This window comes from Thermochaetoides thermophila (genome assembly GCF_000221225.1).
Source record: "Thermochaetoides thermophila DSM 1495 unplaced genomic scaffold scf7180000011815, whole genome shotgun sequence".
NCBI classification, from domain to species: domain Eukaryota; kingdom Fungi; phylum Ascomycota; class Sordariomycetes; order Sordariales; family Chaetomiaceae; genus Thermochaetoides; species Thermochaetoides thermophila.
Genome location: NW_006383031.1, coordinates 944,906 through 970,678, shown reverse-complemented (window position 1 = coordinate 970,678; position 25,773 = coordinate 944,906). Strand labels below are relative to the sequence as shown.

Genomic DNA, 25,773 nt, shown 5'->3' with positions numbered 1-25,773 from the left:
AATTGCATTTCCCTTGCCGGTCACGACCCGAGTATGCCCCGCCTCTAAGGTACATAAACGCCGTTGAATCATGATCATTCCCCGTGCCGGCTCAGCGCAATTCCGTTCCCAGTCCCCATAACATTTTGCCCCTCCCTAAAGCACACTTAATTTAAGAGCTCTTGTCGAAGACATAGGTGAGGTGGCAGCGGCCGCAGTACTGACGGTCCTGCATAGAGGCCATGAAGACACCGGCACCGCACTGGAGATCGGTCAGCATGTAAAAGTCGTATAATTTCGGAAGGATTGAAACTCACGCTCTCGTTGGGGCACTCGCGGCGCAGGCGCTCAATCTTGCCGTCGCTATCGACCTTGTAGTACTTAAGGACGGCCAGCTTGACCTTTTTGCGCTTGTGCTTGATCTTCTTGGGAGTGGTGTAGACCTTCTTTTTCCTCTTCTTGGCACCACCACGCAGGCGGAGCACAAGGTGGAGGGTGCTCTCCTTCTGGATGTTGTAGTCGGAGAGGGTACGGCCATCCTCGAGCTGCTTGCCCGCAAAGATCAGGCGCTGCTGATCCGGGGGGATGCCCTCCTTGTCCTGGATCTTGGACTTGACAGTGTCGATGGTGTCCGAGGGCTCGACCTCGAGGGTAATGGTCTTACCCGTGAGGGTCTTCACGAAGATCTGCATGATTGCCTGCTGAGTGGTGAGGATGTGTTAGAAAAAGACGGCTGGCAGTCGAGAGAGCGCGAATTGTGAGATGGGTAGATTGTGACTTTAGGGCTCGCGCACGACCGACTCTCGAGGAGTCAACCAAGAGCCTCGGCGAGCTGGTGCGCGCAAGCCCGCCGGTCGGGAACAAGATTGGGCATCATCATGGGTCGGAAGGGGAGAAGAAAATCATGCTTGATGTGGTAGCGCAACCGCTCGCAACATCGTGCAGACATACCTAGACAAGATGTCTTCCTCAGCAATCTGTAGATGTTGTGAAGCTGCGCTTGATGAAGAGGAACAGGAATTTGGTCGCCCACCGAAAGGCCTTGAACTTTTGGGTGGGCCCCACAGTTTCCCGCTGCCAAGCCGTGTGTGTCACGTGAACTGCGGGCCCTTCCTTAGGGTTTCTGTGGCCGCTTGCCCTGGGTCGCGCGCAGCTCATCACATGTGGGGAATTGTGGGGCCAGTCCTCATCTTTTCCATATTGACAAGAGTTCTGAAATTCCCTTCCTCCACTCCCACAACCGCTTGAGAACCAGTGCACTCAAGACACCGACAAAAATGGTCAAGAAGAGAAAGAATAACGGCCGCAACAAGAAGGGTATGCACCAGCGACTGTCATCATAATATCTATGAATTTTTACTAATGCAATTTCTCCCAGGCCGCGGCCACGTCAAGCCCATCCGGTGCTCCAACTGCGCCCGGTGCACCCCCAAGGACAAGGCCATCAAGCGGTTCACTATCCGCAACATGGTCGAGTCTGCGGCTATCCGTACGTCTGCCTGACAGCTCCTCGAGGAATCAGTTGATTTGAGCAACAATCGCGACTCTACTGGTCCTTGACAATCTTCTCGTGGGTTTGCTGACCTGGGATGTCTACAGGTGATATCTCGGACGCTTCGGTGTTCGCCGAGTACACGGTTCCCAAGATGTACCTCAAGCTGCAGTACTGCGTCTCTTGCGCTATCCACGGCAAGATTGTCCGGTACGTTTGTCCGTATGGCGGGGACAACCATGTCCGCCTTCTGGGCGGCGTGGGCGGCTGAGATGATCCTTGGTCGAACCTATCTCCGCCATTAGTACCCCATTTTCCCTGAACAAAGAACACGTCTCGCTGACAAAGACGTCCCTAGTGTCCGTTCCCGTGAGGGCCGTCGCAACCGCGCTCCTCCCCCGCGCGTCCGCTACAACAAGGACGGCAAGAAGATTGTCCCCACCCAGGCTCCCAAGACTGCCTAAATGGGATAACACCTTCTTGCATTGGCGTTCTGGGTTGGCGGCATTCGGCTACATAGACGCGGTTTGATCCGGATTTTATGAGTCATGATATGGGTTTGCATGATGTATCTGGCGCCGCGGGAATCAAAACGGAATGGCCTGGGTTTCGTTCGCCCCAAGAGGGCAGTCTTAGAGCCATAGTCACCAATTCAGAGCACTACTGCGAGGTACATTAAAAGTTAGGAAGTCCGCTGGCACGACCCTGTGTCGCGCAATATTTATTCGCCCATGCCTTGGTCGCCCACCAACGTTACCATCACCTATCCTTGACAAGATCTGCCATAGGTTTTACAAGACCCAAGTATTTTTTACATATTACGAGTTTATCCAGGGAATCAATATCTCCAGGACAATTTTACGGAAATGGGATACTGGAAAAGAGCAAGTGAGTATATGCACCTGTATTGCCGTTTATTTTTAAATGACCAACCTTACCAAGGGCTCTATTCTGGTACGAGAGCCTGCTCTCGAATTAACCTTATAGCAGTCCTCATATGTCTACCTGCCTGCGAAATTGTCATTTCTGCACTCCTGACTAGTCTATCTATGATGAAAAGAGGATAAAAATGTGAAGGAAGTATAGAGACCTCCATGATCCCTACCTCTTCACGCCTTCCCTTCGAGCATGCGGCTCAGGATACACGTCACATCGGCATAACAAGCCGCATCCTTGGAAGTAACCGGTTTTATAGTCGATGAAGAGTTGGTCACCTGCCCGAAGGTCCTCCGCAGTCTTGTAGACAACCTTTTTTTCTTTCCAGCTTGGTACCCTTCGACTTAAATATTAGTCTTTCACGAGGAGTTCACGAACCGCATCCAGTTGCCGTAAGTTCCGGCGTCGACAATCAGTTTCCGACCTGGTTGCAGCAAGGTTTCAGGAACGACTGCCTTACCTTCTTAGAAGAGCCCCTCCGCTCATCATCCCTATCAGGTATGGAAATCCCAAGCCTGATCTCTGGAACTCCTCCGGTCAGGTCAAACACGTAGTCGCTCTGGCTTTCCAGCGCATCTTCTAGCGGTATCTGGTCTAATCACTCGCTGATGAAGGTATACTTGGGGATGAAGCAGCCCGGTCGCGAGAAGATACCAAGTCCAGTCTTGCCTGTATACCGCAGCTCCAGGAGATCTACGTAGGGAGCAATGTTGTTGCGGAAGGTGTTCAGGCAGCGAATTGTGCTCCTCTCCTCGGACTTGCATCCGCGGACGAGGCAGTCCCTTGCCCGGCCGGGCTGTCTCTCTGGCGGGCGGAGGACGAGACAAGCATTTGCGCAGAGCTTGAGCTCGGGGCCGGCGAGACCGTGCGATTCTGCTGGAGCTGGCGCAAGCCGCTCTGGTGAAGGGTTTTTCTTCTGGTTTCTCCGCAAGCACAAGACGTAAGGTTTTACTGCAAGTGGCATAGCGTTTTAATTTTTTTGCTTTCCTGCCTTACTCTTGGGGACTGCAACTACCAGAGCTGCCGGGAATGACTCGGTGCCGTCGCTGGCGAAATTAAGGGGATGCTTCTCTGCTGCCTTAACCGTAGTAGCATCAATGGTTTCCTCGCAGCTTTCTGTGCAGGTTTCCAAGTACTCAGGGTAAAAGACGTATTCACGAATTAGACCGGGCCCGGGACTGGTCTGGTGTTCTTACCGTTGATGTGAAAGTGCCCCCATGAAGAGGGTTGACGGTATGACGTCTGTTCATAGCTGTTAGGGTCTCAATTGTGGAGAGATTGGATGCTTTGGAGTCCTAGACCCATTCATCTTTTGCTGGCATGCTCAGGATCAAGTAGGAAAATAAGATTGATGATGACAGCAAAGACGATGTTTGGTGCTTTCAAGAGGCAATCTCTCACTGGGCGTTGAGGTCTCTCGAGACTGGGGGTTGCCATTGTCCGTCGATGGGACAAAGAAATTAAGGGTAGCAATTGGGCTCAATAATAGTTGGATATTGCAAACAGCAATTCTCTTGTTTGACTCTCTTTTACCTTGGCGTCCACCACCGGGTCAGTCCTTTGTCCCATTGAGAAAACCCACACGGCACAAAAGGGATTTGCCTTGTCAGTGCTCAATTGACCCTCACAAGTCACTATGGTGAGCGTCGACATGTCGATATCTGAAGGGAATCAACAAATTAGGAACTCTCAACTGACGGGATTTTGGAGGTACGTTGCTGCTTCCCGCACTATCAGTCTCCCCTGTCCTGATACAATTCTGGATGTTTCCTCACCCAATCTGCAATCTCCTTACACGGGGCCACCCAAATTTCTGGATCCTCACTGATCCTCTTGACCACTGCCTCTAATACCTCAAGCTTCTCTTCGCTAGCCTGTAAAAAGGGGTGAAATAACACCGACAAGAACCCCCCATCTCTTTTTATTTCATCCAACCTCCTCATCAACCACTCCTTAAAATCCCTTGCTGTTTTCACCTCCTCGCTCTCCCCAGCTTCTTTCCTCTTCGAAGCAAACTTCACCATATACCACCACGCATCCACAGTTTTCCACTCAAACGGCAGCACCACAATTCCTTCCTTCCCTAACCCTGTTTCTTCTGCCCTCCCCTCTAGAGAGATATACTCCACCCCATACTCGTCTAGTAACTTCCACGTCTGCTCGCTCACCTTCCCACCCGGTGGTCTAAACCCAAGGTACCTCACCCCCGCCTTTTTTGCAGCATCCCAACTCTTCCTAAGCAACTCCCTCTCCTTATTCCCATCCAACATTTCCCACCTCTCATGCTGCCACCCGTGCCATGCCACTTCGTGCCCTCCCTCCTGGAGCTCCCTTACAGCATCGGGGTAAACTCCCAAGCTCCATGCTTCAGCAAAGTATGTTGCACGAATGTTGTGTTTTGTCAGTAAAGACAAGATGCGTGGGAGTGTGGTAATGACCGCAGGGTGTGTGCCGATGGGATGAGGCCAGACACTGTTCAAGACATCTTGGGCTTCACCTAAGTTATCCATTGTAAAAGAGACGGCGGCTTTGTAGGTGGATGGCCAGCGGGAGGGGGGAGGTTTGGGTTCTCTGATTGTTGGAGGGGGCATTGTCTCGTGTAAGTTGGCGATGAATCTGAGATCGGTTGTATTTTCTTTGTGAATTGTTGATTTAGCAACGTAGAACGGTCCACGGTTTCAGGCTGTTTCGAGGGGTTTGGCAAGAGCCCAGACACAGATGGTAACATTTCAAAATGTAGATTAATATATGGTGTTGCTGGTGCGGGAGGTGGTACCAAGCTTGTGGGCCACGGAACAAGCTTCCGGTTGTATAAGCGCTCCGCAGTCCGGCTCGGCATTTGAAAGTGTGCCAATGCCCATGCTAATGGCGAGACAAAGAAAACACAAATGTATTGTTGAAGGCCAAGTGTAATTTTCCACGGTCATGTACGGCTAACCTTTCGGTTCTATGACAGCACAACATACCTAACTTCTTTGTTTGGCTCCTTTGAATTGGGAAACAGATTAATCGAGAAAATAAGATGGCAATATTGGCAATATACCCATGAATAATCTCCATAATGTCAATAACTGAGGTATTAAATTCTGATCTATGAAGAGCTCGGATGCAAAACACATTAACGTGGCATACGATAAATTAACTCAAGATCATCTAGCACCTCATTTTTTTAATCGTGGCAGCGTTTACCTTCAACAAAGAATCTATCGCATCACAGGTTCTTGTTCACTTCACTCTTGTCAAACCCACAGTCAGACTCACAACAACACCCATGCCTTTTATGAATACACCATCACAATGGACCCAGCCTTTTCACTAAAAGATCCTAGCTCCTCTCATCCCTGTCAACCTCCTCATGTCACCTTCACAAACACATCCTCTTCCCTCCTTCCATCATCTTGTAACTCACACTGCCGACGCCGAGGCCCTTCCCCTTATCCCAAACATGAGAAAACGTTTCCAATGAAGCACTTGTCACAGATATCCAACGTTTGTGCTCAGCTCTTTCATTCTTATATGACGAAGATAAAAATGAAGGTCAGGGGAAGTGAGCGAGACGTGATTTGATTGTGGGGAATGAAGTTAAGACAAAAACCAAGTAGTGAAAGGCATAAAGTGAGAATGGGAAATAAAAGAATATCAGCTACAACCTATTTCGTTGACGAGGATATGTGAACTTCTGAGTTTGTCTTCATCGACATTATTTTGGAGCTAATATGCTGGGATGTCAGTTACGGTTGCTATGCTGAGCAGCCTTTATTTCATGGGAATCTCATTGCACAGTTCAAGAACAAAGGTCAGAGTGAAATATTGAATGAGGAAAGTAGAAAGTAGTCTTTCTGACCCTCATCCATAATCTCATGTTGGACGGATGAGCCCCCTCATGGATGACTATCACAAGACTGTAATATAACTCACAATGGATGAACCTGTCATCCTTTTTACATATCGCATCATAACATTGAAGTTTGGCCAAGAGTGCTCCTCCATGATTTATCAGGGAGCCATTGACAGAATACAACAAGTTTTTTTTCCCCTGACTTCAGGTTCATTCTGTCATATCGATTCACCATCCATACATTGATGAGAATCTCATATTATGTGTATGTATTGTATGTCATAGCATAGCAGCCCATATTTATTTATTCTCAATTTGTCCAATGCTTTCATGCACAGAACGCCAGTTGGCCGATGATAAAGTGAATGTTGCCTACAAGGTGACAACTTGTGATAAAACCAAGTCAATCCAGATACCGCAGCACTATGCATCATAGTAGATTGATTTTACCAATGGCCAAACAGTGATGATAAAATCTCTCCGGGTTCAATACGGTTTGAGGATTCACTTTGAACATGTGTCAATGCAACAACTTGTTTGCGTATTTGATAAACCCTAACCCTAATCTTGACAATGTATTTTCCAGAGTTCTCCAGGTGTTCATAAGGATGCACGTCATTCCACCCACATCATGGCATGGCCGATACTCTCCTCATGCTCCTACTAACCCCCAACTGCTAAACTGGTTGTTTGATTTCTCCTTATCATCTCTTGCAGGGGATAATCCTAACAACCGGCAATATCATTACCCTGAACCCCACAACACTGGGTTCACCTGTCACCAAGCTAGCATTACTCAGATGACAAGCGCCTTCAAGCAACTTCCCCTAAGTCTCAAAACCAAAAACATCCGAAGCCGTAACACCAACACCAACGTTCAACGCCAGCGCCCCTTTCAGCAGGAATCCAACACCATCGCCCAGTAACTCCAGCTCCTTCGCACAACCCCTCACACCCTCCAACTTCCACACCCGAAGTAGACTCCGACCCCTCAAGAACCCTCTCCAACCCCAACATGACTGAACTCCTCCCTTCCGTCCACCTCCTCATCCTCGGCGCAGGCTGGACAGCTACCTTCCTAATCCCCCTCCTCCAACAGCGGGGCATCGCCTTCGCCGCAACAACTACCACAGGCCGTACCGTCGCGGGCGTACCCACGATCCCCTTCAAATTTGATCCGAATGCGCCGGACGAAGAGATCACTTCTGCGATTGGGGCGCTGCCTAGGGCGAGGTACATCCTTATTACCTTTCCGATGAAAGGAGAGGGGCAGAGTAGGACATTGGTGGAGCATTATTTGCAGACGCATCCTCCACAGCGGGGGCTACCAAAGGCGAGGTTTGTGCAGTTGGGAAGTACCGGGATTTGGGGGCAGGGGGGATCCACGGTGTCTAGGTCTGGGGAGGGGAAGAAGGGATGGGGATGGATTACGAGGCATAGTGCTTTTGATAGGGCAAACCCGAGGGCTGTGGCCGAGGATGAGTTGCTCTTACTAGGAGGGTGTGTGCTCAACCTGGCTGGGCTCTGGGGCGGCGAGCGGCATCCGAAGAGGTGGGTTGTTCGCGTGGCGGGGAGTAAGGAGGCTGTGAGGGGGAAGACGAGTTTACATCTCATTCATGGAGTGGATGTGGCGAGGGCAATTTTGGCTGTTGTGGATGTGGATGATGAGAAATGGGAGAAGCATGGAAGGGGACAGAGATGGTTGGTTTCGGACGGAGTGGTATATGATTGGTGGGAGTTGCTTGTTGAATGGGCAGAGGAGGGACAGGAGGAGGGGAAGGTGAGTGAGCAGGCCAGGTGGGTATGGGAGTTGATGGGGGAGATGGGGGTATTGGGGCTCCCAAGGGAGAAGGAGGTGCTGGGCAGATGTTTGAGCTCGGAGGAGTTTTGGCGGACTTGGGGGCTGGTGCCCCTGAAGGCGAGGGTTAAGTAATGGCCGTTGGGCTCCTTATACCTTCAACTAAAGACTTTTCGAGAAAAAGTGTAAAATTTTGATTCAAGTGTGTCAAATTGTTGAAAGGTAAGACAAAAGTGCTGCAAAAGAAATGCATCAGCCGCGAATCGAACGCGGGGCTCATCGAATGTTGCGGATGGCAACGATGAATTTTACCACTAAACCACTGATGCTCAAATGTGTTCTGATTAATTGAGAGTGGTGCCCGGAGAGTTGCCATGTTCAGACAGACAATACTGCAAAACTGCTAACCTCGACTTTTTCTCAACGCTCGCCAGTGATGGTGTTTCATAATAGAGTTGAGTGTGCTCTCAGGGAGGGTGCAGATAATTTTGAGAGCAATCTCGCAACACTGTCAGGTTCTGTTCGGTTGTGTTCTGGACCACTAAGACTACTGTGAAAAAAAAAATTGATGATGAGTCCGTTAGGAGTGAGCATCTGTCTTGATCTGCGTTTGTAGGATGCTCCTGTTAAGGGACTTGTAGAATGGATCGCACTTCAATGGAAGTCAACGTACATTGGAGCATGACCAAGTGTCTGACTGGATACAATAGAGGAGGCTAGATAGCTGTCAGAATAACCACATCGAGACTGTACCTGTGATAACAAAGAAGGACGACGAGAGCGTAGCCTCGAGATGTCTCGATTGTGCTAGAGCAGGGAGCACAGTGGGTCGGTAGACGAAGTGTCCGTGGCTGTCAGATGTCCAGTCCCTTCTCACATGTGATCCTCTCGCATTTCATCCCAACTTCTCGCAGCCCAAATCAGGCGCCGGCTTCCTTCACAGCCCTTCCGAGGCAACATCTGCATTTATGATGCAGATTTTGGTTCTCCCTAAGCACCGAGCGCCCGTGAAACCATTCAGCTGACGAGCCATATGGCATAGCGGTACCGCTAGGGCAGAGAGATTTTCATAGCTGGGGTTCATTTGAACGCAAGTGGATTATGCGGCGAGCTTTTTGTAAGTTATGTCTGAATTGGATAATTCACTCAAAACAACTCTTGGATGGTAAGTCATATGGTGTTCGTGATAACTCTGGCGGAGAGCCGCGAGAGGAATATCGCGAGGCTGAATGCGCGGCTGAGAGCCCCCGATGCCAAGCCACCATTCCGCGGGAAACGCGGGTCAGTGGGGCGCGTCCCCGTCCACTCCACCAAGTGCTGTGGCCCAAGCTCCTTCGCGTCTGCAACGCCGCAACGAAGGCTGCGGACGCGGCGAAATTTGAGCTTTTGGCATCAACACCCATCGGCGCAACAGCAATCCCATCTACGACATACCCCTTCCTCCCTCGATGGCCTGCATGAAAATCAGCATCAATTGATTTCCCGGTTATTGATTTATCCATTAACATCCCAAACGGCTATTCGATAGGAGGATAGGCAAAGGGATCAACACCATCGCCCTTGCTGCCTTCGCCAAATCTCCAAAAATGGCCCTGCAGCCCGTTCCCAGAATGCGGCGCACGCTGCAAAACACACAACACACGTACGGCAGGTCGACGACCGGCACATAGCAAAAACACCAATTGACTGACATCGTCTCCAGCTATTCCCTTGGGCGTCGAATTTACGATGTGAAAACATACCCTGTGCAGTCTCCCCAGGGCGCGACCATCCTCATCTACGGCCATGAGAACGGCGCGACAGTCGTCTGGCGCGGCGGCCGTCGGCTTAAGCCCCCGAAACCCCAGACCAACGAGAAGCGCAACGGCACAAAGCCCGAAGATGCAGTCATGATCATCGACTCCGACGACGAGACCGGTCCTACCTTCGTCGACAAGCCCGAGTTTGAGGACAGCCCGTCAGTGGCCGACGGCTCCGTCGCTGAGATCATCCAGACCCTCGACCTAGCATTGGGCACCGCAGTTAACCACATTGCAGTCCTGCCGATGCCCCCATGCGCTGCTGAGGACGCGTCCTGGAATGGCGCCAATATCCTCAAGACCAAGATCGTCTTCGCCGTGACCTGTGCGACCAACGATGTCTACGTCATCACCCTACCGCTCACACCCCCGTCTCACGAGGCCAAGGCGAGGCCAGAGCTGCGCAAGTCCCTGTTGGCTGGCAATGCGGGCAAGGGCGTTTGGGGTGAGACTCTGACGCTGCTGACGGGCCCGAGCCGTTCGTGCAATGGTGTCGCTATCAGCTTGGTGAAGCATAGGTCTAGCTCGCGCAGCCGCTCCTCGGAGAGGAGCGCTGCCCAAGCTGCGCCAATCACCCGTGTCGTTGTAGCCGCCCATTCTAGGGAAGCTAGCGGTACCCTCCGGCTGTGGGACGTGCCCTTGGAGGCGAAGCCGGGCACCATCAATCGCGTCGAGCCCTTCCAGACCGAATACCTGCCCTCTCCTCTGACCAGCATATCCTTCAACCCGGTTAATCTTACTCAGCTCCTTACCGTCGCCTCTCCCCATGCTGTCCGTATCTACGATTATGCTACCGCCTCTCTCCCCTCCGACGACACCTCCGAAGGCCCCTTCCCGTCCCAGGGCTCCTGGCTCATCTCACTCTACCCTCCCTTCGCTCGCGGCCCAGCTATGTCGACCTCTCGGAAACCGATCGTGGCAGCTGAGTGGATTGCTCGAGGTCGTGCTATCCTGACTTTGCTTGCTGATGGCCAATGGGGCATTTGGGATTTGGACGGCGCCAGCCCGACTGCCGCGGGCGGTGGCTCAAACCTCTTCAGTAAAACCAGTGCTGGGCTCCGTGGCACGGCGATCACGGCGTTCAGTGTCACCGGACATCTTGAGGGCACAAGCCCGCTTCGGAACCCGACTACCCAGAAGGCGTCGTCCTCGTCATCGGGAGAGTTCGTCCCGATGACGCCGCATACCCGGCGCGATGCCATTGCCACGGCTTTCGGGGGTTCTCCGGAGAAGCTGGCGGCTGTCCGTGGCGGCATTACAGTGGCACAGCTTCCATCAACACTGACTAGCGGCGCAGGGGACGAAAGCGCTGTCCTCTTTCTGGGCGGTGCCGATCCTATTGTGTGCGTGATCCCAGTCCTATCCAAGTTCTGGGACTCGCAGCTGCGGCGTGCCGCTGGCGGTGGCGTCAACCTCTGGAGCGGCGCCCAACCAACACGCATGATCCGCCTAACAGACCTCTCGGCCGGCCTTCTCGGCGAGCGGTGCACCGGCGCCGTCGCCATCACGAAGGCTGTTCGCGCCAACGCCAGCACAAACGGCATTCTCAAGGAAGACGACAACTCCGGCAGCCAGGGTCTACCGATCGAAGTCCTCCTCCAGGGTGAGAGCCGTCTTGTTATCGTCCACGAGAACGGGGATGCCCCGACCAGCTCCCTTACCAGCCGGCTCCTTGGCGCCCGCAAGAAGCAACGCGACGAATTTAAGTCCGTCAACGCTATCGTTGCCTACCCACCCCTCGAAAAACCCAGTGTCTCCTTCAACCTCAACCTCACCCAACGCCCCGAAAAACCCGGCACCCTCTTCGCTCCTCGCTCACGTCACTCCAAATCCCTCTTCGAGCAATCCATCGACACGATCCCGTCGACCGACGCAGGCGATGAAGAGACCATCCCGGCCACATCGGCGCCGTCCAGCCAGCAGGGATTCATGTTTGCCACCGATCTGGAGTTGGCTGCTGATTTGCCCGACGACGAGGCGGATGCTGAGGGACGCGATGTCGAGCAGGAGTTGTTGGATATCATGGAGATTGATCGCGAGCTGGAGCAGCTGGAGCAGGCCCGCGAGCGCGGTAGGAAGCGCGTGTTCTTCGAGGAGGGCTAGAAGCCTTCTCTTGAGCATTTGGGTACTGCAGCCGAGCTGGGGAAGGACTGCGGAAAGAGCTCGTTATTTGGCAAGCAGAAGGTTGCGCCAGCGGAGGTCCACTCGCCGCGGGGCGGGTCGAGGGCCCGGGAGATGAGGGAGTTGCTGCGCTTGAAGCCGGAAGAGTTGCTAGACAGCCCGAAGATGGAAAAAGTTAAGGAGAGGATTACGATCTCGCCTGCTAAGAGAAAGGCGAGCGGCGGGTTGTTGAGGGAGGTGCTGGAACGGAGCGCTAAGCGCAATCCGGCGCTGTTCCCAGAGAAGTTTTGAGGAGAGTTTGTGTGTTGAGGACACACAAAATACATGTGAGTATGTGGGATACCCAAGGGGATACTAATGTTATTTGTCTAGTACGATCACGTGAGCAAAATGAAGTCTATTACATCCAGGGCCCGTCTCATATCCAATTCTCGACTTCGACATTTGATTTACCCCATGTACAACCTCAAATCCGCGCGGCACGGTGGAGCACAAGGCGAGAGCAATCCTTGATGCTTTGTATTCCGAGCGGAAGAATAACGGTGACTCGAGCTCTGCTACCGTACACATACACAATATAACCGTGTCGGGGCGTATAGAGTCGGGTCCTCCGGCACCACTTCACTGGCTGTTGCTTCGGCGACATGTCTTTCACTGACCAAATGCTTCCGCCCGGTTTAGCGTTGTCAACTGCAGTCTCCGGATTGCGGGCGACTAGTTCTACTAAATCGGGGGGTCGTGGTGCCGGTACATTGATTTATCACACTTGAAGAGGTTGACTCGAAAAACCAATGGGATTGGCCTTTGTCGGGTGTGGGACATTACCTGCTTTGCGGGATGTATTGCCATAACTGTGTAACCGGATCATGATATGAAGATGCTATCCTACAGCCCTATTATACAATCATCCTTCTCCAACCTCTTCCCATTATTCTCCCCACTCCCCCGTCCCCCGTCTCCCAACCTCCCCCGCCGCTCCCCTTACCTTCCCAGCAACCTCATGCGCCGCCCCCTTCACATCCCCCGCCACCTCTCCTTCGCAGCACCCTTCACATTACTCGCCATCTCGTCCATTTTGCCCTTTGCCATGTCCATAGCTCCCTTCGTCTTGCCCGCTGCCTCACCCATGGCACCCTTAGCCTTGCCTGTCGCTTCGGAGGTCATGCCTTTTGCTGCACCAGCAGCCTCGTGAACCTTGCCCTTAGCTTCGCCGGTGCTGGTGCTGGTGGCGGTGCGGACTTTGTCGACTAAGTCTTGGGCTTTGTCGCGGGCGGATTCTGTTGTAGACTTGAGGGTGTCTGCCGCCTTGGCTATGGTTGGGATGTTAACACTCTGCGGTGTGGGTGTGTAAAAGGATGTCCAGGAAAGTTGTTCGGGCGCGAAGGGGTCTAGGAAGTCTATTGACGCAGGCGAGATGGAATTTTTTTTTCTTAGGGTAGGTAGGTAAGGTGAAGGGAACAATGAATAACAAACGTACTACCGATGTCGATGCCGTCTACAAGTTTTTGTGAGATGGCGTGATCGACCTTTGTGAGAGTGTCTTTTGCTGAGTCGACGACAGCTTTTTGATGGCTGGATGTGGTTGTGATGGTAGCACGGAGGAGGAGGGGGGTTGTTCGGGGAGGGAGAGATGCTAGGTGGCGGGATACGAGGGCTCTGGATGACATTTCGCTAGGGTTCTTCTGCCGAAATGATGAGCTTCGATCCAACAGCTTAAGCGGCTTAAGAGAACAGCTCGGCTGTTTTAAAAAGAAAAAAAAAAAAAAAAAAAGAAGGGCTGAACTTGTGTAGAAGATTCTCCTAGATGCTGTGGCCAGTCGTGATGTCATTGCTCGGAGCTGATCATCTGGCTATGGAAGGTATAACACCGATGACGTCTCGTTCAGGGGCCAGCTCCAAACCTGATGAACCTGGCCTTTAAAAGCTCGCGCGTAAAAGCTGGGTCAGAGTCGAAGCAGTTCGAGGTGCCAAATAAGCAAGATTAACAAGCACCTGGAATTTTGGACCTTACGATAAACCGCAGCCAACTTAGTGATATCAACCCCAAACCCATCAGCCTTTATAACCTTCGTACACACAAATAACACGTAAAATTGGTACGAGACCCATAGCCCAACACGAACAGCCCCCTCACAGCCCAGCCTCTCTAATCTAAGCCCTCACCTCCCCTTGAAAACAGGCTTCCTCTTCTCCGCAAAAGCCCTCAACGCCTCATCCCGATCCTCCGTCCTCACCACCCTCTCATACATCGCATTTTCCCTCTCCTCACTTGGCTGCTCGACCGCCCTAAGCGCCGCCCTGATCGCGATCGGCCCGCCCTCGCAAATTTCCTGCGCCAGTCGTACCGCCTCACTGAGCGCCGCCCGCCTCGCCGTATCCAAAAACTTCTTGCCCCTCTCCTCCTCGGACATCGCCTCCCACTGTTTGGCTTCTTCTTCGTTCTCGGGGCCGACCTCGACCAGGCGGTCGGCAATACCCAGGAAGTAGGCCTCCGCGGCGCCGACGCGCCGGCCGGTAAGGATGAGGTCCCGCGCGCGGGGGATGCCGATGAGGGCCGGGAGACGGTAAGTGCCGCCTGCGCCGGGGATGATGCCTAAGCGGGTCTCGGGCAGGCCAACTTGAGCGTTGGAGGAGAGAACGCGGAAGTGGGTTGAGAGGGCGAGCTCGAGGCCACCGCCCAGGGCAATGGAGGAGATGGCAGAGATGGTGGGGATGGGGAGGGAGGAGAGCGAAGAGAAAGTGGAGCGGAGGGCATCGAGGAAGGCAGCAGTCCTAGAAGAGTCTTGTTAGCTACCGATTCCATTCCCCCAACTGCCCATATCAAGTCCGGGGAACACGTACTCCTCCTGCGTAAACCCCTTCCTCTCCTTCAAATCTGCCCCCGCACAAAAGCACGTGTCCACCGCGCTCGCAATAATCAGCGCCCGCGTCGGCCCCCTCTCATCCTCCCCCGCCACGCCCCCAAACCTCTTTGCCCACGACGGTTTTGGCAGTTCTTCCCCCGTCACAGGGTCATATTGCTCGTGTACGGCGTCAATCTCTTCCCTCAGCGACGCGAGCAACGCCTTAGAGATTGCGTTGCGCGCCTCGGGCCGGTTGAGCTCTAGGATGCGGATGTGACCTGAGCCGGGGGCGGGCAAATCGGTTACGCGGATGAGCGGGCCAGAGGAAGTTGAGGAGTAGAAGGCTGCGGCGCCGTGGCGGCGGAGGACAGTGCGGAGGGTTTGGCTTGTGAAGCGCAGGGCGCTGGAGGGGGAGAGGGAGAGGAGGATCCGGGGGCCCATGGTTAGAGGGGCCATGGCTGGTGAGATGTGATGAAGGCGACCGGAAGGTGCTGAGGTTTACGAGGGTTAGCTTTTCCCTCGCTCGCGAAGTTTTGCGATGGTGCAGGGTGTAGGTAATTGGGGCCGTTTGTGGGTGTCGATGACGTCTGCGCGGGCCCTGCGGAACTCGGCTATTGTCGGTCATTGGACGGCAGCTAGGCTGTTGCTGCGCCGACGGGCTTTGGGGAGGTGCAGCGTAAACAAAGATGGGACCACCCCAACGCCTCAATTGATATTGAACCATTGGCCTAAGAACTCTTCAAAAATCTCCAAGCTATGATGGTACCGGCTGTGACGTCGGCCTGGCTCACGATTACCATGACCATCCCAACGTGACCCGCAGCAGATCCCGTCCGGCTAGTTAAGTAGGTAATCCAGACCCATCTAACTCTTTCGTAGGTTGCCAGCTTATGCACCAAATGATCTTTATCCACACAATGCCTTTTCCCAACTGTTCTTACGACATCAAGTTCTAGAGAACTTCTAGGAAAATGATGTCACAGTTCCACCTCCAATTTTGCTGAGATTCCTCAGACTCTTATCAAGCTGATTGGCCACAGTTCCACACTCAAAGTCAAGAGTAGCGGGTGGCGATTCCACAACCTCTTGAGATGGGTTCGAAGGGAGTGGCCAAGTTTTAAAATTTGAGGGACTAGGGTCCTCACAGAGTAGAGTATGGGACTCAGTGCGGTCACCAGTTGTTGGTTGACAACTGTTTCTATTGCTGACTGGAGAGTCCTCGTCATGGCTCTGGGAATGGGTGATTCTATGCACATATTTATATTTGAAGTCATCAGTCTGCCTATCCTTCTGCCATTACCTGTCAAGGAAACCAATGACTCTCTTCAACCCTGGCATACCTGGTGCTGGGAAGACTATTCTTGTATCGATCGTCATCGATCATCTCCAAAGGAGCTTGGGAAACTGTGATGTTGGCATCACATACCTATATTATAACTTCCGGCGCATAAATGACCAAACGTCCCCTCAAAATGATAGAAGTTCAGTATGCATGGGCTGTCAAGGACAGTGAGAACGAGCTTGATAAAACCGCGATTCTCAATGCCGAAGGCACGCTTTTGGCATGTTGTGGGCTCGTTACCATCGACAGAGAAAGCGAATCATACGACTTATCCACTACACAGTTCGGGAATATTTTCAGAATGATTTGACTCGGTGGTCCCCAACCACTCATCACAATATCGCAAATACTTGCATATCATACCTTGTGTTTAAAGACTTTTCAGGTGGCCCTGTCAGGACGCGTGAAGAGGCGCGTGAAAGACTCGAAAAAGCTCTCTTTACCTATGCAGTTGACTACTGGGAACATCATGCATCAATGTGTTCGGCCTGCATTCCTCAACTGCGTGACCTAATCACAGAATGGGAATGAGTCAGTATGATGGTACAATTTTGTACCAGATTTTTCCAAGATCAGAGAGACGCCTTGGAATGCATTTCATCCGACAAAACAACGGTGGTATAATGTCACTGAGTTGCGCTGTATTGTGTGGCCGCACCAAGGTTGTTAGAGCTCTGCTATTTTATCGCCGAGTAAGGTCATTGAGACAGTCGTGACTAATGTAAGACTGGCGGCGCTCCTGTAGATAATGCTAAGTTAGCCGATGGATAAAATCTTCATATTTCTCACGTCTATGGATAACGTCCCCTTTTTCTTCCCATTCTCGCTCTGGACTACCTTCAATCTTACGCCAGACTTGTTCTGGCTTAATAACCGTCATTCTAATCAATGGCTCAACCTTTCCCCCTTTCTCTGACTTCTGAATCCAACCAATCAAAGGTGGCGACGTTGCGATAAAACCAATCAGGAGTGGTGAACCTGAGCGAGTCAATACTCAACACCAAGGCCCTCGAGCATCCTCTCCGAGATGGCCCCCTCGAGCGCGGGCGTTCCCGCTGCTCTCAAGAGGGCCCGCGAGGAGAAGGCGAAGAAGCTTAGCGCCATCATTTCCGTCACCGAGAAATTCCTGCGAGCCGTCGAAGACCACGAATGAAACCTTGAAGGGAGCCTGAATAAGGTCGGGTAGCCCATTATCTTGAGGCTTTACTCTTCCCTCATTCAGGCCACGCTGGGCAAGGGGTACCACCCCGGATAACCCCGAACTTCTTACGGCGCGTTATGGAGCGGTAGCGGAAAGACCTGGCCTCAGTGTCTTTCTGAGAGTCGATAGAAACTACTCTAACTGGCAGAAGGTCACTCCGGCCGGCATTATCACTCTCCTCGTCAAGAAACTCAACATCCAGAGACGCGACATCGTGAAGGTCTACCCCGTCAACTCGGGTTCTGCTATCAAAGTTTCTCGCCCGAAGCTCCGTGGATCTATTACTGCGAAGGCCAGGGAACACAACTACCGCATCAACCTGGAGAGGCGCACGTTTTACCTACCTTTTTCAAAAACGTCCCTGTGTACATTCTGGCCCACAATGGCACCTGCAGACACACCGACCCGCTGATTGTGAACGAGGCTGCCACAAGGGCACGGCATTCCAAGGAAAATTGGTCTTCCTGAATGCCAACACAAGAGAAACCAGAGATAGAAGGATTGTGAGCGGCACAAACCAGTGGTTGACCCCAGGAGATATCTGGAGCCGCATGGCTGAAAAAGAATGAACTAGATGGTCGAGAGGATTTCATAAAGGAGCCTAATCGGGCACGATGAAGAACTTCTCTTGGTTTTGCCTCTCCCTAACCCAAGAATATTGAGGACCAAGAAACATTGTTACACGTATCAATCGAATTCGTTATGCATCCCGCATTGTCAGTGGCTATCTAATCCAGCCCATCGTCGATCCCTGCCTGCACCAGACCAAGTCTCCCATTACATACTCCATTGCTCTTTGCTTTCTAATACTAGACGCTCTTACTCCTTTTTCAATTTCTCAGTTGTTTGGAGAGTATGTGATATCTTTATTCTCTGGTAAGGCAAATTTCTATTGCAAATGTTGCTCTCATTGTCCTGAACAAGCTCGTAAGCTTTATCGTTCGATGTTGGCAATTGCCTGCTTTGCACTGTATAGTTAGGAGGACATTGTGCCATTTTTCTAAAAGAAGCTGGGTCTGAGCCAAGTGTAAGTGGGGAGCAAGTTCCTAGCGAGCTAGGTTGAGATCCTGACAAAATAGAACACCAGTTGTTATGATTCCATGGCCTCCAGAAATGGGCTCAAAGTTAGTGATAGGTTTATTTAATCTCAGAGATAAGTGTTCTCACACAAAATTTTTTATACCGTGGCCATCAGTTGAGGCATGCAGCTGCTTGTGTTGCTGACTGAGGAGCCCTCGTGGACATGCTTAAGCTGGAAACTAGCTACATAGTTGTATACACGATTCTCCCGTAGTGACCGTCACTGTTCCATTGGTGACTCTTACGCCTATGTAGCCGATTATCATTCTCAGCTGTATGAATGTCAACAGGGTATGCCTGGCTGTTTCTTGATTGGCCAGTTTATGCCTTTCTGCGTTACAAGTTAAGCCTTTCCTTCCATGTTCTGTCTTGCTCATGATACAACAGAGGAATAGCTGATCGACAGCAAGGGGTGATTAAACGTCATCGCTTTTTTAGATCAGGACCTTCCAAGCGATCTCTCATGTGCGAGACAGTTCCAGCTGTACCCTGTTAAATTGAAATCATAACACTATAGTCAGGTAAAGAGAAGTATTTTTTTTTGGATTATGTATGGTAAAGATTTTTCTTTTGCAAAAAGGTTATGTGTTTGCTCGTAAATTTCCAAAATTGTAGGATATCTATTAGGGGATAAGAAGTGCAATAAAGCTGACACTACAAACTCAAATGCTAGCATCCATATACATAGTAAAATGAGGTTAACATACTATGGCTTCCTTGCTCCCAGCGGCCGGCCTTGAAGGTTGGCTTCATCTCGCTTTTTTCTTGTTTTGCCGTTATTGTAGCAGCAAGGTTTACTCGTTCCAGGTTCTCAGGGCGCCGAAGGGGTTGGATTCGAACTTGGTCATAACGGAGGCCCATTAGAGAACCCGGCCAGGACCTAGATTCAGCTAGAATCAGGGTTGCATGAAGATCGATCCAAACCTTTTTGGTTTTAAGGGATATCTTCCACAAGACTCCACACAGTGAGTCTAGAAGCACAACGAGGTCCTCAGCTACCGCTTCAGCCAGTCTCGATGTTTAAGTTTGGATCAAGTTCTAATTCCTGAGTTGCCTGGAGGATAAGATGTTGCCAAGCTGCAGTGAGTGAATGAATATTAAGTGTACGAATAAGTCAGATGCCTTTAGCTTTGCATTGGTGATACCGGTCCGGAGCAGGTCCCTTGACATGACTGAATCCTATCTTTATCCATTTTTCCTGCTTCTGAGAGTTCTTCCGTCTCATGTCCCGTAAAGACCATATTGTCAGCCTCCACTCCAAGGTTTTTCCAGACTTCGACTATATACCTGGTCGTTCCAAGCGTTCAGACGGCTGCAACTTCTTGCGGTTAGTGTACTGCGCAGTTTTACTAGAAGTCCTGTTGAAGTGTCTCAAAAAGGCTTTCACGACGACCTTAGCATACGATTTACCGCAGTAAAGATCCAACACATGATGCGGTCGCATCGGCATTGCATCAAGCTTCGAAGCATTTCCTCGAAGCAAGTCTGTGCCCCACTAACCGGGACATTCATGCAACCTTTCGTTCTCATTCGCAAGCAAGCCTTCCTTCCCTCACCAACCCCTCCAGCGAGGCTTTTCCGTCCCCCATCACAATGACACTACCTTTCGAATGGATTGTAAGTGCTCACGCTCGGGTCCTTGATACCCCTCGGCCCCAGTTGTCTGACTGCTCGCGAACCTCTAGCCCGGAGATTGTCCTTGCCACCCGTGTGAACATATGCAACCCCGATCTTATCTCTACATCCTCCTCTCTTTCATAGCATCATACAGTCATTTGCCTTACACACGCTCAGGTTCACTAATGCCAGCCCCAAACACGCATGTCAAGCGGATTTAGAACTCGCAAGGGCTTAGGCGCAGATGCGATGCCAATCTTATGTTTCTGGGACTGAAGCGCCCAGACAGATAAGTGTCGGCGGTCGAAAACGAATTCCTCTATATCCCCACTGTCAGCGATACCGTTTACAAACGGAATCAAACGGAATAAATCAACGGAAGGTACCTTGACAGCAACGACCGTGCGTAATAGTACGGGGCATGCACTCTTCTCTTGGATCGTGGGGGCGATGGACAACATACCTACCATCGTCACCGTTCCAGTACTGCATTGATGGAAAGATGTGTCTATGCAGTTTTCTGCATCCTAACCACCAATCCATCCCACATTATAGAAAACCACACCGCCATCTAGCCTCGTATTCCCTTCCTTCTCATCCACAATCACAACCAAACTCTCTATCTGGCTGCTGTGTGACCTCCAAACCCTACTTTCCCTTACACTACCTGAACTCAACCACATATGCACGTCAGTATCTCCCAGATAAACAACTCCTCCCAACAACCCTTGCAACCAGCAAAATAGACTCGGACAATATCTTTCAAATACATATGCCGTATTGTTATTGTTTCTCTTCCCAGCTATGGTACGTAGTACCCTTCGCTACCAGCGCAAGCGAGGCGGCACTTCCAAAGTCCCAAAGTTCCAATTTTAGTGGTAAGGTGGCAACGACATTGGTAGTGTTGGATAGGTAGTTTGTCATGCGGGGAGATAGACACGTGGGAGCGACCACCAAGACGACCTCGCTTAGAGATAGCAAGAAACTGCCCGGTTTTTGTCCGGTGAAAGGCCATCTTCCAGAAGCAGGATTCGGTATCAAGATCGAAGGTAGGTAGGCGGATGGATTGATGGATGGATTCTTGTGATCACACACCTCTCCAACATCCTGTTGCGTCGACAACCTATTCACGCAGTTCGACTACATCGAGCACGACAATCCCACATTATCAGAGAGACGACCCAACTGCACCATTCTCCTGCTACACTAAACTACCTAGATAGACAGATCTAACCCTCCATCCGAAATACTGGCACATACCTCAGAGAGAAAATACAAGATGTATACAGGAAACTAAAACACCTTATGGGTAAGAAAGAGTCCAGAACCAATCCCTATAGTCAAATCCTATCCCTTTCCACAACCACACTCAAAGATCAGAGCCTAGCGCTTCCTGCATGCTAGGCCATGTGAATGGGCATATAAGTTCCGCCCCAACTTCCCCAGAGTTCTAAAATCTCAATGTCAATAGATAGGTAGATGAGAGGTAGGAAGGTAGGTCAAGAGGTACAGCACCTCCTATCGACGAGTTCACAATAGGAGAGGTTCTCAGCGGAATGAAGAAGCCAGACAGGCGTAAAAGGCAAGACAGCAATGTGTACGTAGCCCAAAGTTTTCGACCGAGGACGCCATCTGCACCCTGTACTGAATCTTTTGTAAAACCCATCCCACGTGATCTGATTGTAGTTAATAGAGTTGAATATTCACCGATTGTTGTTATTTCCCTCTTCCCAAAAGATAACAAGACACTGACACAACACATAAATGGCCCTAATCTTCCCACAGACAGACACTACCAACCACCAAGAGAGACCCATAACTTCGCAAGCAGCAGCAGCAGCAGCAGCAGAGCCAGAGAACAGAGATCAAAGACGAGGACGACGACGGTAAGGAGAGAGGCTTTGATAGGTAGAGTGATAGTTCAGTTAAAAGAGGACCGAAACTTTCTGCTGTTCAAGAACTGTGTAGTGGTGTTGGCAGAGAATAAAAGGAGACGCCGAGTCTAGAGAGTTTCTGTTCGTTTGTAGATCGAATCCACCACCAATTGACAGGACTGTTAAAGTATTTACCCCTCCCCCCCCCCAACGCCGGTGATGCTGCTAATCAAAAAGAGAGATACAGGACGAGTTTTGTTCTTGGTTTTCCCCGGTTGTCGTAATCTTATGGTGTGCTGCCAATTACGTGTTGACGACCTGCAGAAGTTAGATTGAAACCCTAAATATCCTGAAAACAGGGAACCTACGCGAAGAATGCGCCGCGAATAGTCTTGATTGTCGGCAATGCTGCCGTCGCTTAACCTCCTGGCGGCAAGGATGGGGTCGAGGCGCGAGTCGGTCATGGACATGCCGCCGCTGCTACCAGGCTTGCCCATGAACGCGGTGACAGCAGCATTACGACGGTGCTCTTCTTCGATCTCCTTATTGCGCTTGCGGCGCAGGTACAGGTATACACCGGTACCAGCAGCGATCACCAACACCACGCTCACCACAACGCCGGCAACGATACCTGCCGTATTGCTGCCCTTCTTATCCGGCTCGACGACCGCAGTCTCTGTCATTATAATTGTCTGGGCCGCTCCTTGGGTTGAGGTTACGGTGGGCTTCCCGGTCGAGGTAGGCTCGTCTTCATCTGTCTTCTCGGAGTGCTTCACTGCCAGCGATTTGCCGGTATTGTAAACCGAGAACGTCTCGGCGCCGCCGCCTAGAACAGTTAGAGGAGACCTGGAAGATACTGGCTTCTGTGACTTACATGCATGAAGATCGTAACCGCCACAGCCAACATTGCATTGGCTGTCGGGGACGAGGTCTTCTTTCGGCGGGTACTTATGCCCACAAAAACACTCTTTACCTGCACGCGAGGCCGCCACTTCATAGCCGGCTGGGTAGCACGTCTTTGTCGCGCAAAGGTCGATAGAGTTGAAGATGAATGTGTCGTTGTATATCAATTCACCCTGCGACTTGTAGCAGCCTTGGTTTGTGGCGACCATGAGCTGGGGATCTTGCTTTGGTTGCTGCACACCCTTCTTTTGGCGAGGAAAAAGGAAGAAGTCGGATCTCTCTGGTGAGATGGCATCTACGGCGCCGGCGAGCAGTGCGGCCGCCAACAACGTGACCGACTTCATCGCGATGGCGGTCTGATATTAGTCTGATGGAAGGATCGGCGGATCGGGGTATCGATCGAGAAATGGATTCCAGTGTTTGATGATGCTGGATTCAATCCAGCCGGTGACGCTCTCGACGTGAAGTTGTCGCGTCGGCGATGATGATCGTTCGTGGTTTTCGGGAGTTTGCGTCAACGGCTTGTTCGGAAACTCAGATGGGTTGTCGGTCGGTGTCGGGTCTCTCGGAGAGGCCCACAGAGCCTCAAACGGGGATCGCGGCGCCAACGGCGAAGGGAGAAAACACCGGATACAAGAGGAAAAAAAAGGGGGGTTTCGTGGTATCTTTGTTCCCACGATATCGAAGTGAAGCTTTGTTTGCTGGATGAACAGACAATGTGAACGAGTGATCAGGGTCGGACAGATCGTGGAGTTGGTCGTGATCTGCGAGTATCTCCTTGTTCAGCGACCGGGGGGCTACGATTGGGAACACATCTCCAGGCTTCCGTAGCGGTGTCTGCTGGAGGGCAATGGTTTGGATGATGAAGATGAGGTCGACGACAACTCGCGTCGATGGTCGATGATGGGTGGAGTGGTGCAGAGATGCAGAAGGATGGAGATGGATGGATGAATGGGGGAAGATTGAAAGAGCACACACCTACACGAAAGCTGTAACACTGGCCGCAAAAGGAGTGACTCTGGTGGAGGGAGCGACAGTGGTTTTGTTGCAAAGACGAAATCAGGCGAGACAGCGAGACGCCAGCGCCGGCAGCACCCACAAAGGCCTCGTCCCACGGGTGCCAACGGGGCCCACCGTCTCCCACGAGCCACAAGGGGAAGCAAAAACGAAATTGCGCTGGGGACCTCGGGACCTAACCTGCTGAACAACCCCCAACGGCCCCTGCTCTCTCGGCCGTTCCTGGCCCCAGGGGACCTGCCAATTGGGATTAGCGCGACGGGGCCGTGTGCGGCAGGACTGGCCAATCATGCGCCCATGCGGACAGCAAGCACTCGAGAGCGCGCTGCTGATTGGCCTGCGCGGACGCGCCTATCCGGTGGGCCCGCTTAACTTGCAGGGTCTGCCAGGCACAAATTTCAGGGGCCGCAGCCGTCCGTCGTCGTTGATGGTTGCAGCGTGCACTGTGATGCAGTGTGGCGCAGCGGCTATCTGTTAGTATGCGGGCGGCACTGTTAGTAATTCGCTGGGAGCTCTACAGAGAGCACTATCGGCGATTATCTGGCGCAAACACAGCACACCTCCCGGTGGCCCATGATGGCTTATCTTTTTCCATATGGGCAAACAGCATCCCGCTGGCGCCGTCATCAAACAAGATTCCCGGTTTTTAGACCGTTGGATTTATGGAATGGCAGATCCTATGGGAGTTTATGGGTCTGTTGAAGCTGTCCTGGGGAAATGGCAAGATAAAGAGGTTTCTTTCACTTCTTCGACCTATCCCAGAAGTAGATCTCTTGAACAGCGATGCAAACGATGAGGGCAAGAAATCGCTTCTAAACAGACAAAAATTCCCAATCTAAACAAACGCCATGTTTGGGGTACTGATAGTCGTGGTAACATCTCGCAGATGGCAAGCCTGGCATACCACACACCAACCCGCAATAATATCCCAACAAACACACCGTCCTTCCATCTGCGGATAAATGCCAGCACCGTCCTCACCCTCACAACAACTGCATTTGCAGTCTGCAGGTGGCCACCCAACACCTTTGCCCTGATATATATAACCAAGCAGTTTACGCTGCAGGCCGGCGATACGATGTTCAAGGACGGACGGAAGTGCAGCTACCTACACTTGCCCGCATCTGTTTTTACTGGATCGGTATGTAAATGTGTCGGTCGGCCGCTTTTTTGACGACCCTAGCTGCCGTGATTTGTTAAAGCAGACTAGTGGTGACCATGGTGTCACCCTCGTGTCCCTCACGGTTTTTAAGGCCGCAAGGTCCCCTTCCAAGCAGTTCCTAGTGCAAGCAGTCCATCGGATGAACACGGCCGGAAATGCCCAGAGTGCCGATTCTGAAACGTCAAACATGCGGGAATCAGCGCCTTTTGGTCAATGGCTTCCTCTTTTGCGTGATCTGCACGAATGAGGGACAGCGTCAATGGACGATGGACGATACAAGCGAGTCACACTGAACTTCATGAGTGGCTGCAGCAAGATCTCTTTGTGTAGAATATTTGGACTTTGTTTTTTCCCCTTTTCTCTCTCTTCACGAGCATCTTTCCTCTTCCCAACAAACACAAACAGGAGCAGGTAAGGTGTGTGTGATTTTGATGGTCGGATCACGGGATGAGTGGCAAAATGATAGCCGACGAGTGAGAGAGCACCTGATGACGCACGCATTGGACACACACCCACGCTGAACATTCCGCCCCCTCTTTTCCCTCTTTCTCCCCCCCTCTTCGCCAACCGAACCCTCCATCTGGTTCCCCCTCCCCCCTTTTCCCCCCCTTCTCAACTGACGGCGGGGTAAACCCAGCAATAGAAGCATGGAAAGCTGCAACCCTGAAGCAGCAGACGCCACGCTGCCGTAGCTTTGCCAGTTGTTGACCTATCTCTTTTGCTTCTGGAAAATTTTGTTGGTGTGCTGTCACTTGCATGCGGCTGCTATCA

At 51.7% G+C, this 25,773-nt stretch overlaps 7 protein-coding genes and 1 non-coding gene across 8 annotated transcripts; 3 read left to right on the top strand and 5 right to left on the bottom strand.

Moving 5' to 3' along the window:
• Positions 1-151: 151 nt before the first annotated feature.
• CTHT_0018840 (40S ribosomal protein S27a-like protein) lies at positions 152-671 on the bottom strand (the record flags this gene model as incomplete). The annotated part of the gene is made up of 2 exons (XM_006692314.1): positions 152-241; positions 297-671. The coding sequence occupies 2 exons, from the start codon at positions 669-671 to the stop codon at positions 152-154; spliced, it is 465 nt and encodes a 154-aa protein (XP_006692377.1).
• Positions 672-1,256: 585 nt separating this feature from the next.
• On the top strand, positions 1,257-1,935 carry CTHT_0018830 (40S ribosomal protein eS26; the record flags this gene model as incomplete). Its single annotated transcript, XM_006692313.1, has 4 exons — positions 1,257-1,296; positions 1,358-1,468; positions 1,579-1,681; positions 1,830-1,935. The coding sequence occupies 4 exons, from the start codon at positions 1,257-1,259 to the stop codon at positions 1,933-1,935; spliced, it is 360 nt and encodes a 119-aa protein (XP_006692376.1).
• A 1,070-nt stretch (positions 1,936-3,005) lies between these two features.
• Positions 3,006-3,626, bottom strand: CTHT_0018820 (uncharacterized protein; the record flags this gene model as incomplete). Its single annotated transcript, XM_006692312.1, has 3 exons — positions 3,006-3,304; positions 3,404-3,519; positions 3,604-3,626. 3 exons carry the CDS (start codon positions 3,624-3,626, stop codon positions 3,006-3,008), a joined length of 438 nt encoding a protein of 145 aa, XP_006692375.1.
• A 3,634-nt stretch (positions 3,627-7,260) lies between these two features.
• CTHT_0018810 (uncharacterized protein) lies at positions 7,261-8,178 on the top strand (the record flags this gene model as incomplete). Its single annotated transcript, XM_006692311.1, has 1 exon — positions 7,261-8,178. The coding sequence occupies one exon, from the start codon at positions 7,261-7,263 to the stop codon at positions 8,176-8,178; it is 918 nt and encodes a 305-aa protein (XP_006692374.1).
• Positions 8,179-8,291: 113 nt separating this feature from the next.
• CTHT_0018800 lies at positions 8,292-8,372 on the bottom strand. Its single transcript is given in 2 exon segments — positions 8,292-8,326; positions 8,337-8,372. It is a non-coding gene; the product is annotated as a tRNA-Gly (tRNA).
• A 1,257-nt stretch (positions 8,373-9,629) lies between these two features.
• Positions 9,630-12,254, top strand: CTHT_0018790 (uncharacterized protein; the record flags this gene model as incomplete). The annotated part of the gene is made up of 3 exons (XM_006692310.1): positions 9,630-9,685; positions 9,746-11,913; positions 11,977-12,254. 3 exons carry the CDS (start codon positions 9,630-9,632, stop codon positions 12,252-12,254), a joined length of 2,502 nt encoding a protein of 833 aa, XP_006692373.1.
• A 723-nt stretch (positions 12,255-12,977) lies between these two features.
• CTHT_0018780 (uncharacterized protein) lies at positions 12,978-15,262 on the bottom strand (the record flags this gene model as incomplete). Its single annotated transcript, XM_006692309.1, has 4 exons — positions 12,978-13,273; positions 13,441-13,535; positions 14,127-14,735; positions 14,805-15,262. 4 exons carry the CDS (start codon positions 15,260-15,262, stop codon positions 12,978-12,980), a joined length of 1,458 nt encoding a protein of 485 aa, XP_006692372.1.
• A 6,961-nt stretch (positions 15,263-22,223) lies between these two features.
• CTHT_0018770 (uncharacterized protein) lies at positions 22,224-23,167 on the bottom strand (the record flags this gene model as incomplete). Its single annotated transcript, XM_006692308.1, has 3 exons — positions 22,224-22,238; positions 22,289-22,746; positions 22,795-23,167. 3 exons carry the CDS (start codon positions 23,165-23,167, stop codon positions 22,224-22,226), a joined length of 846 nt encoding a protein of 281 aa, XP_006692371.1.
• Between the last annotated feature and the right edge of the window lie 2,606 nt (positions 23,168-25,773).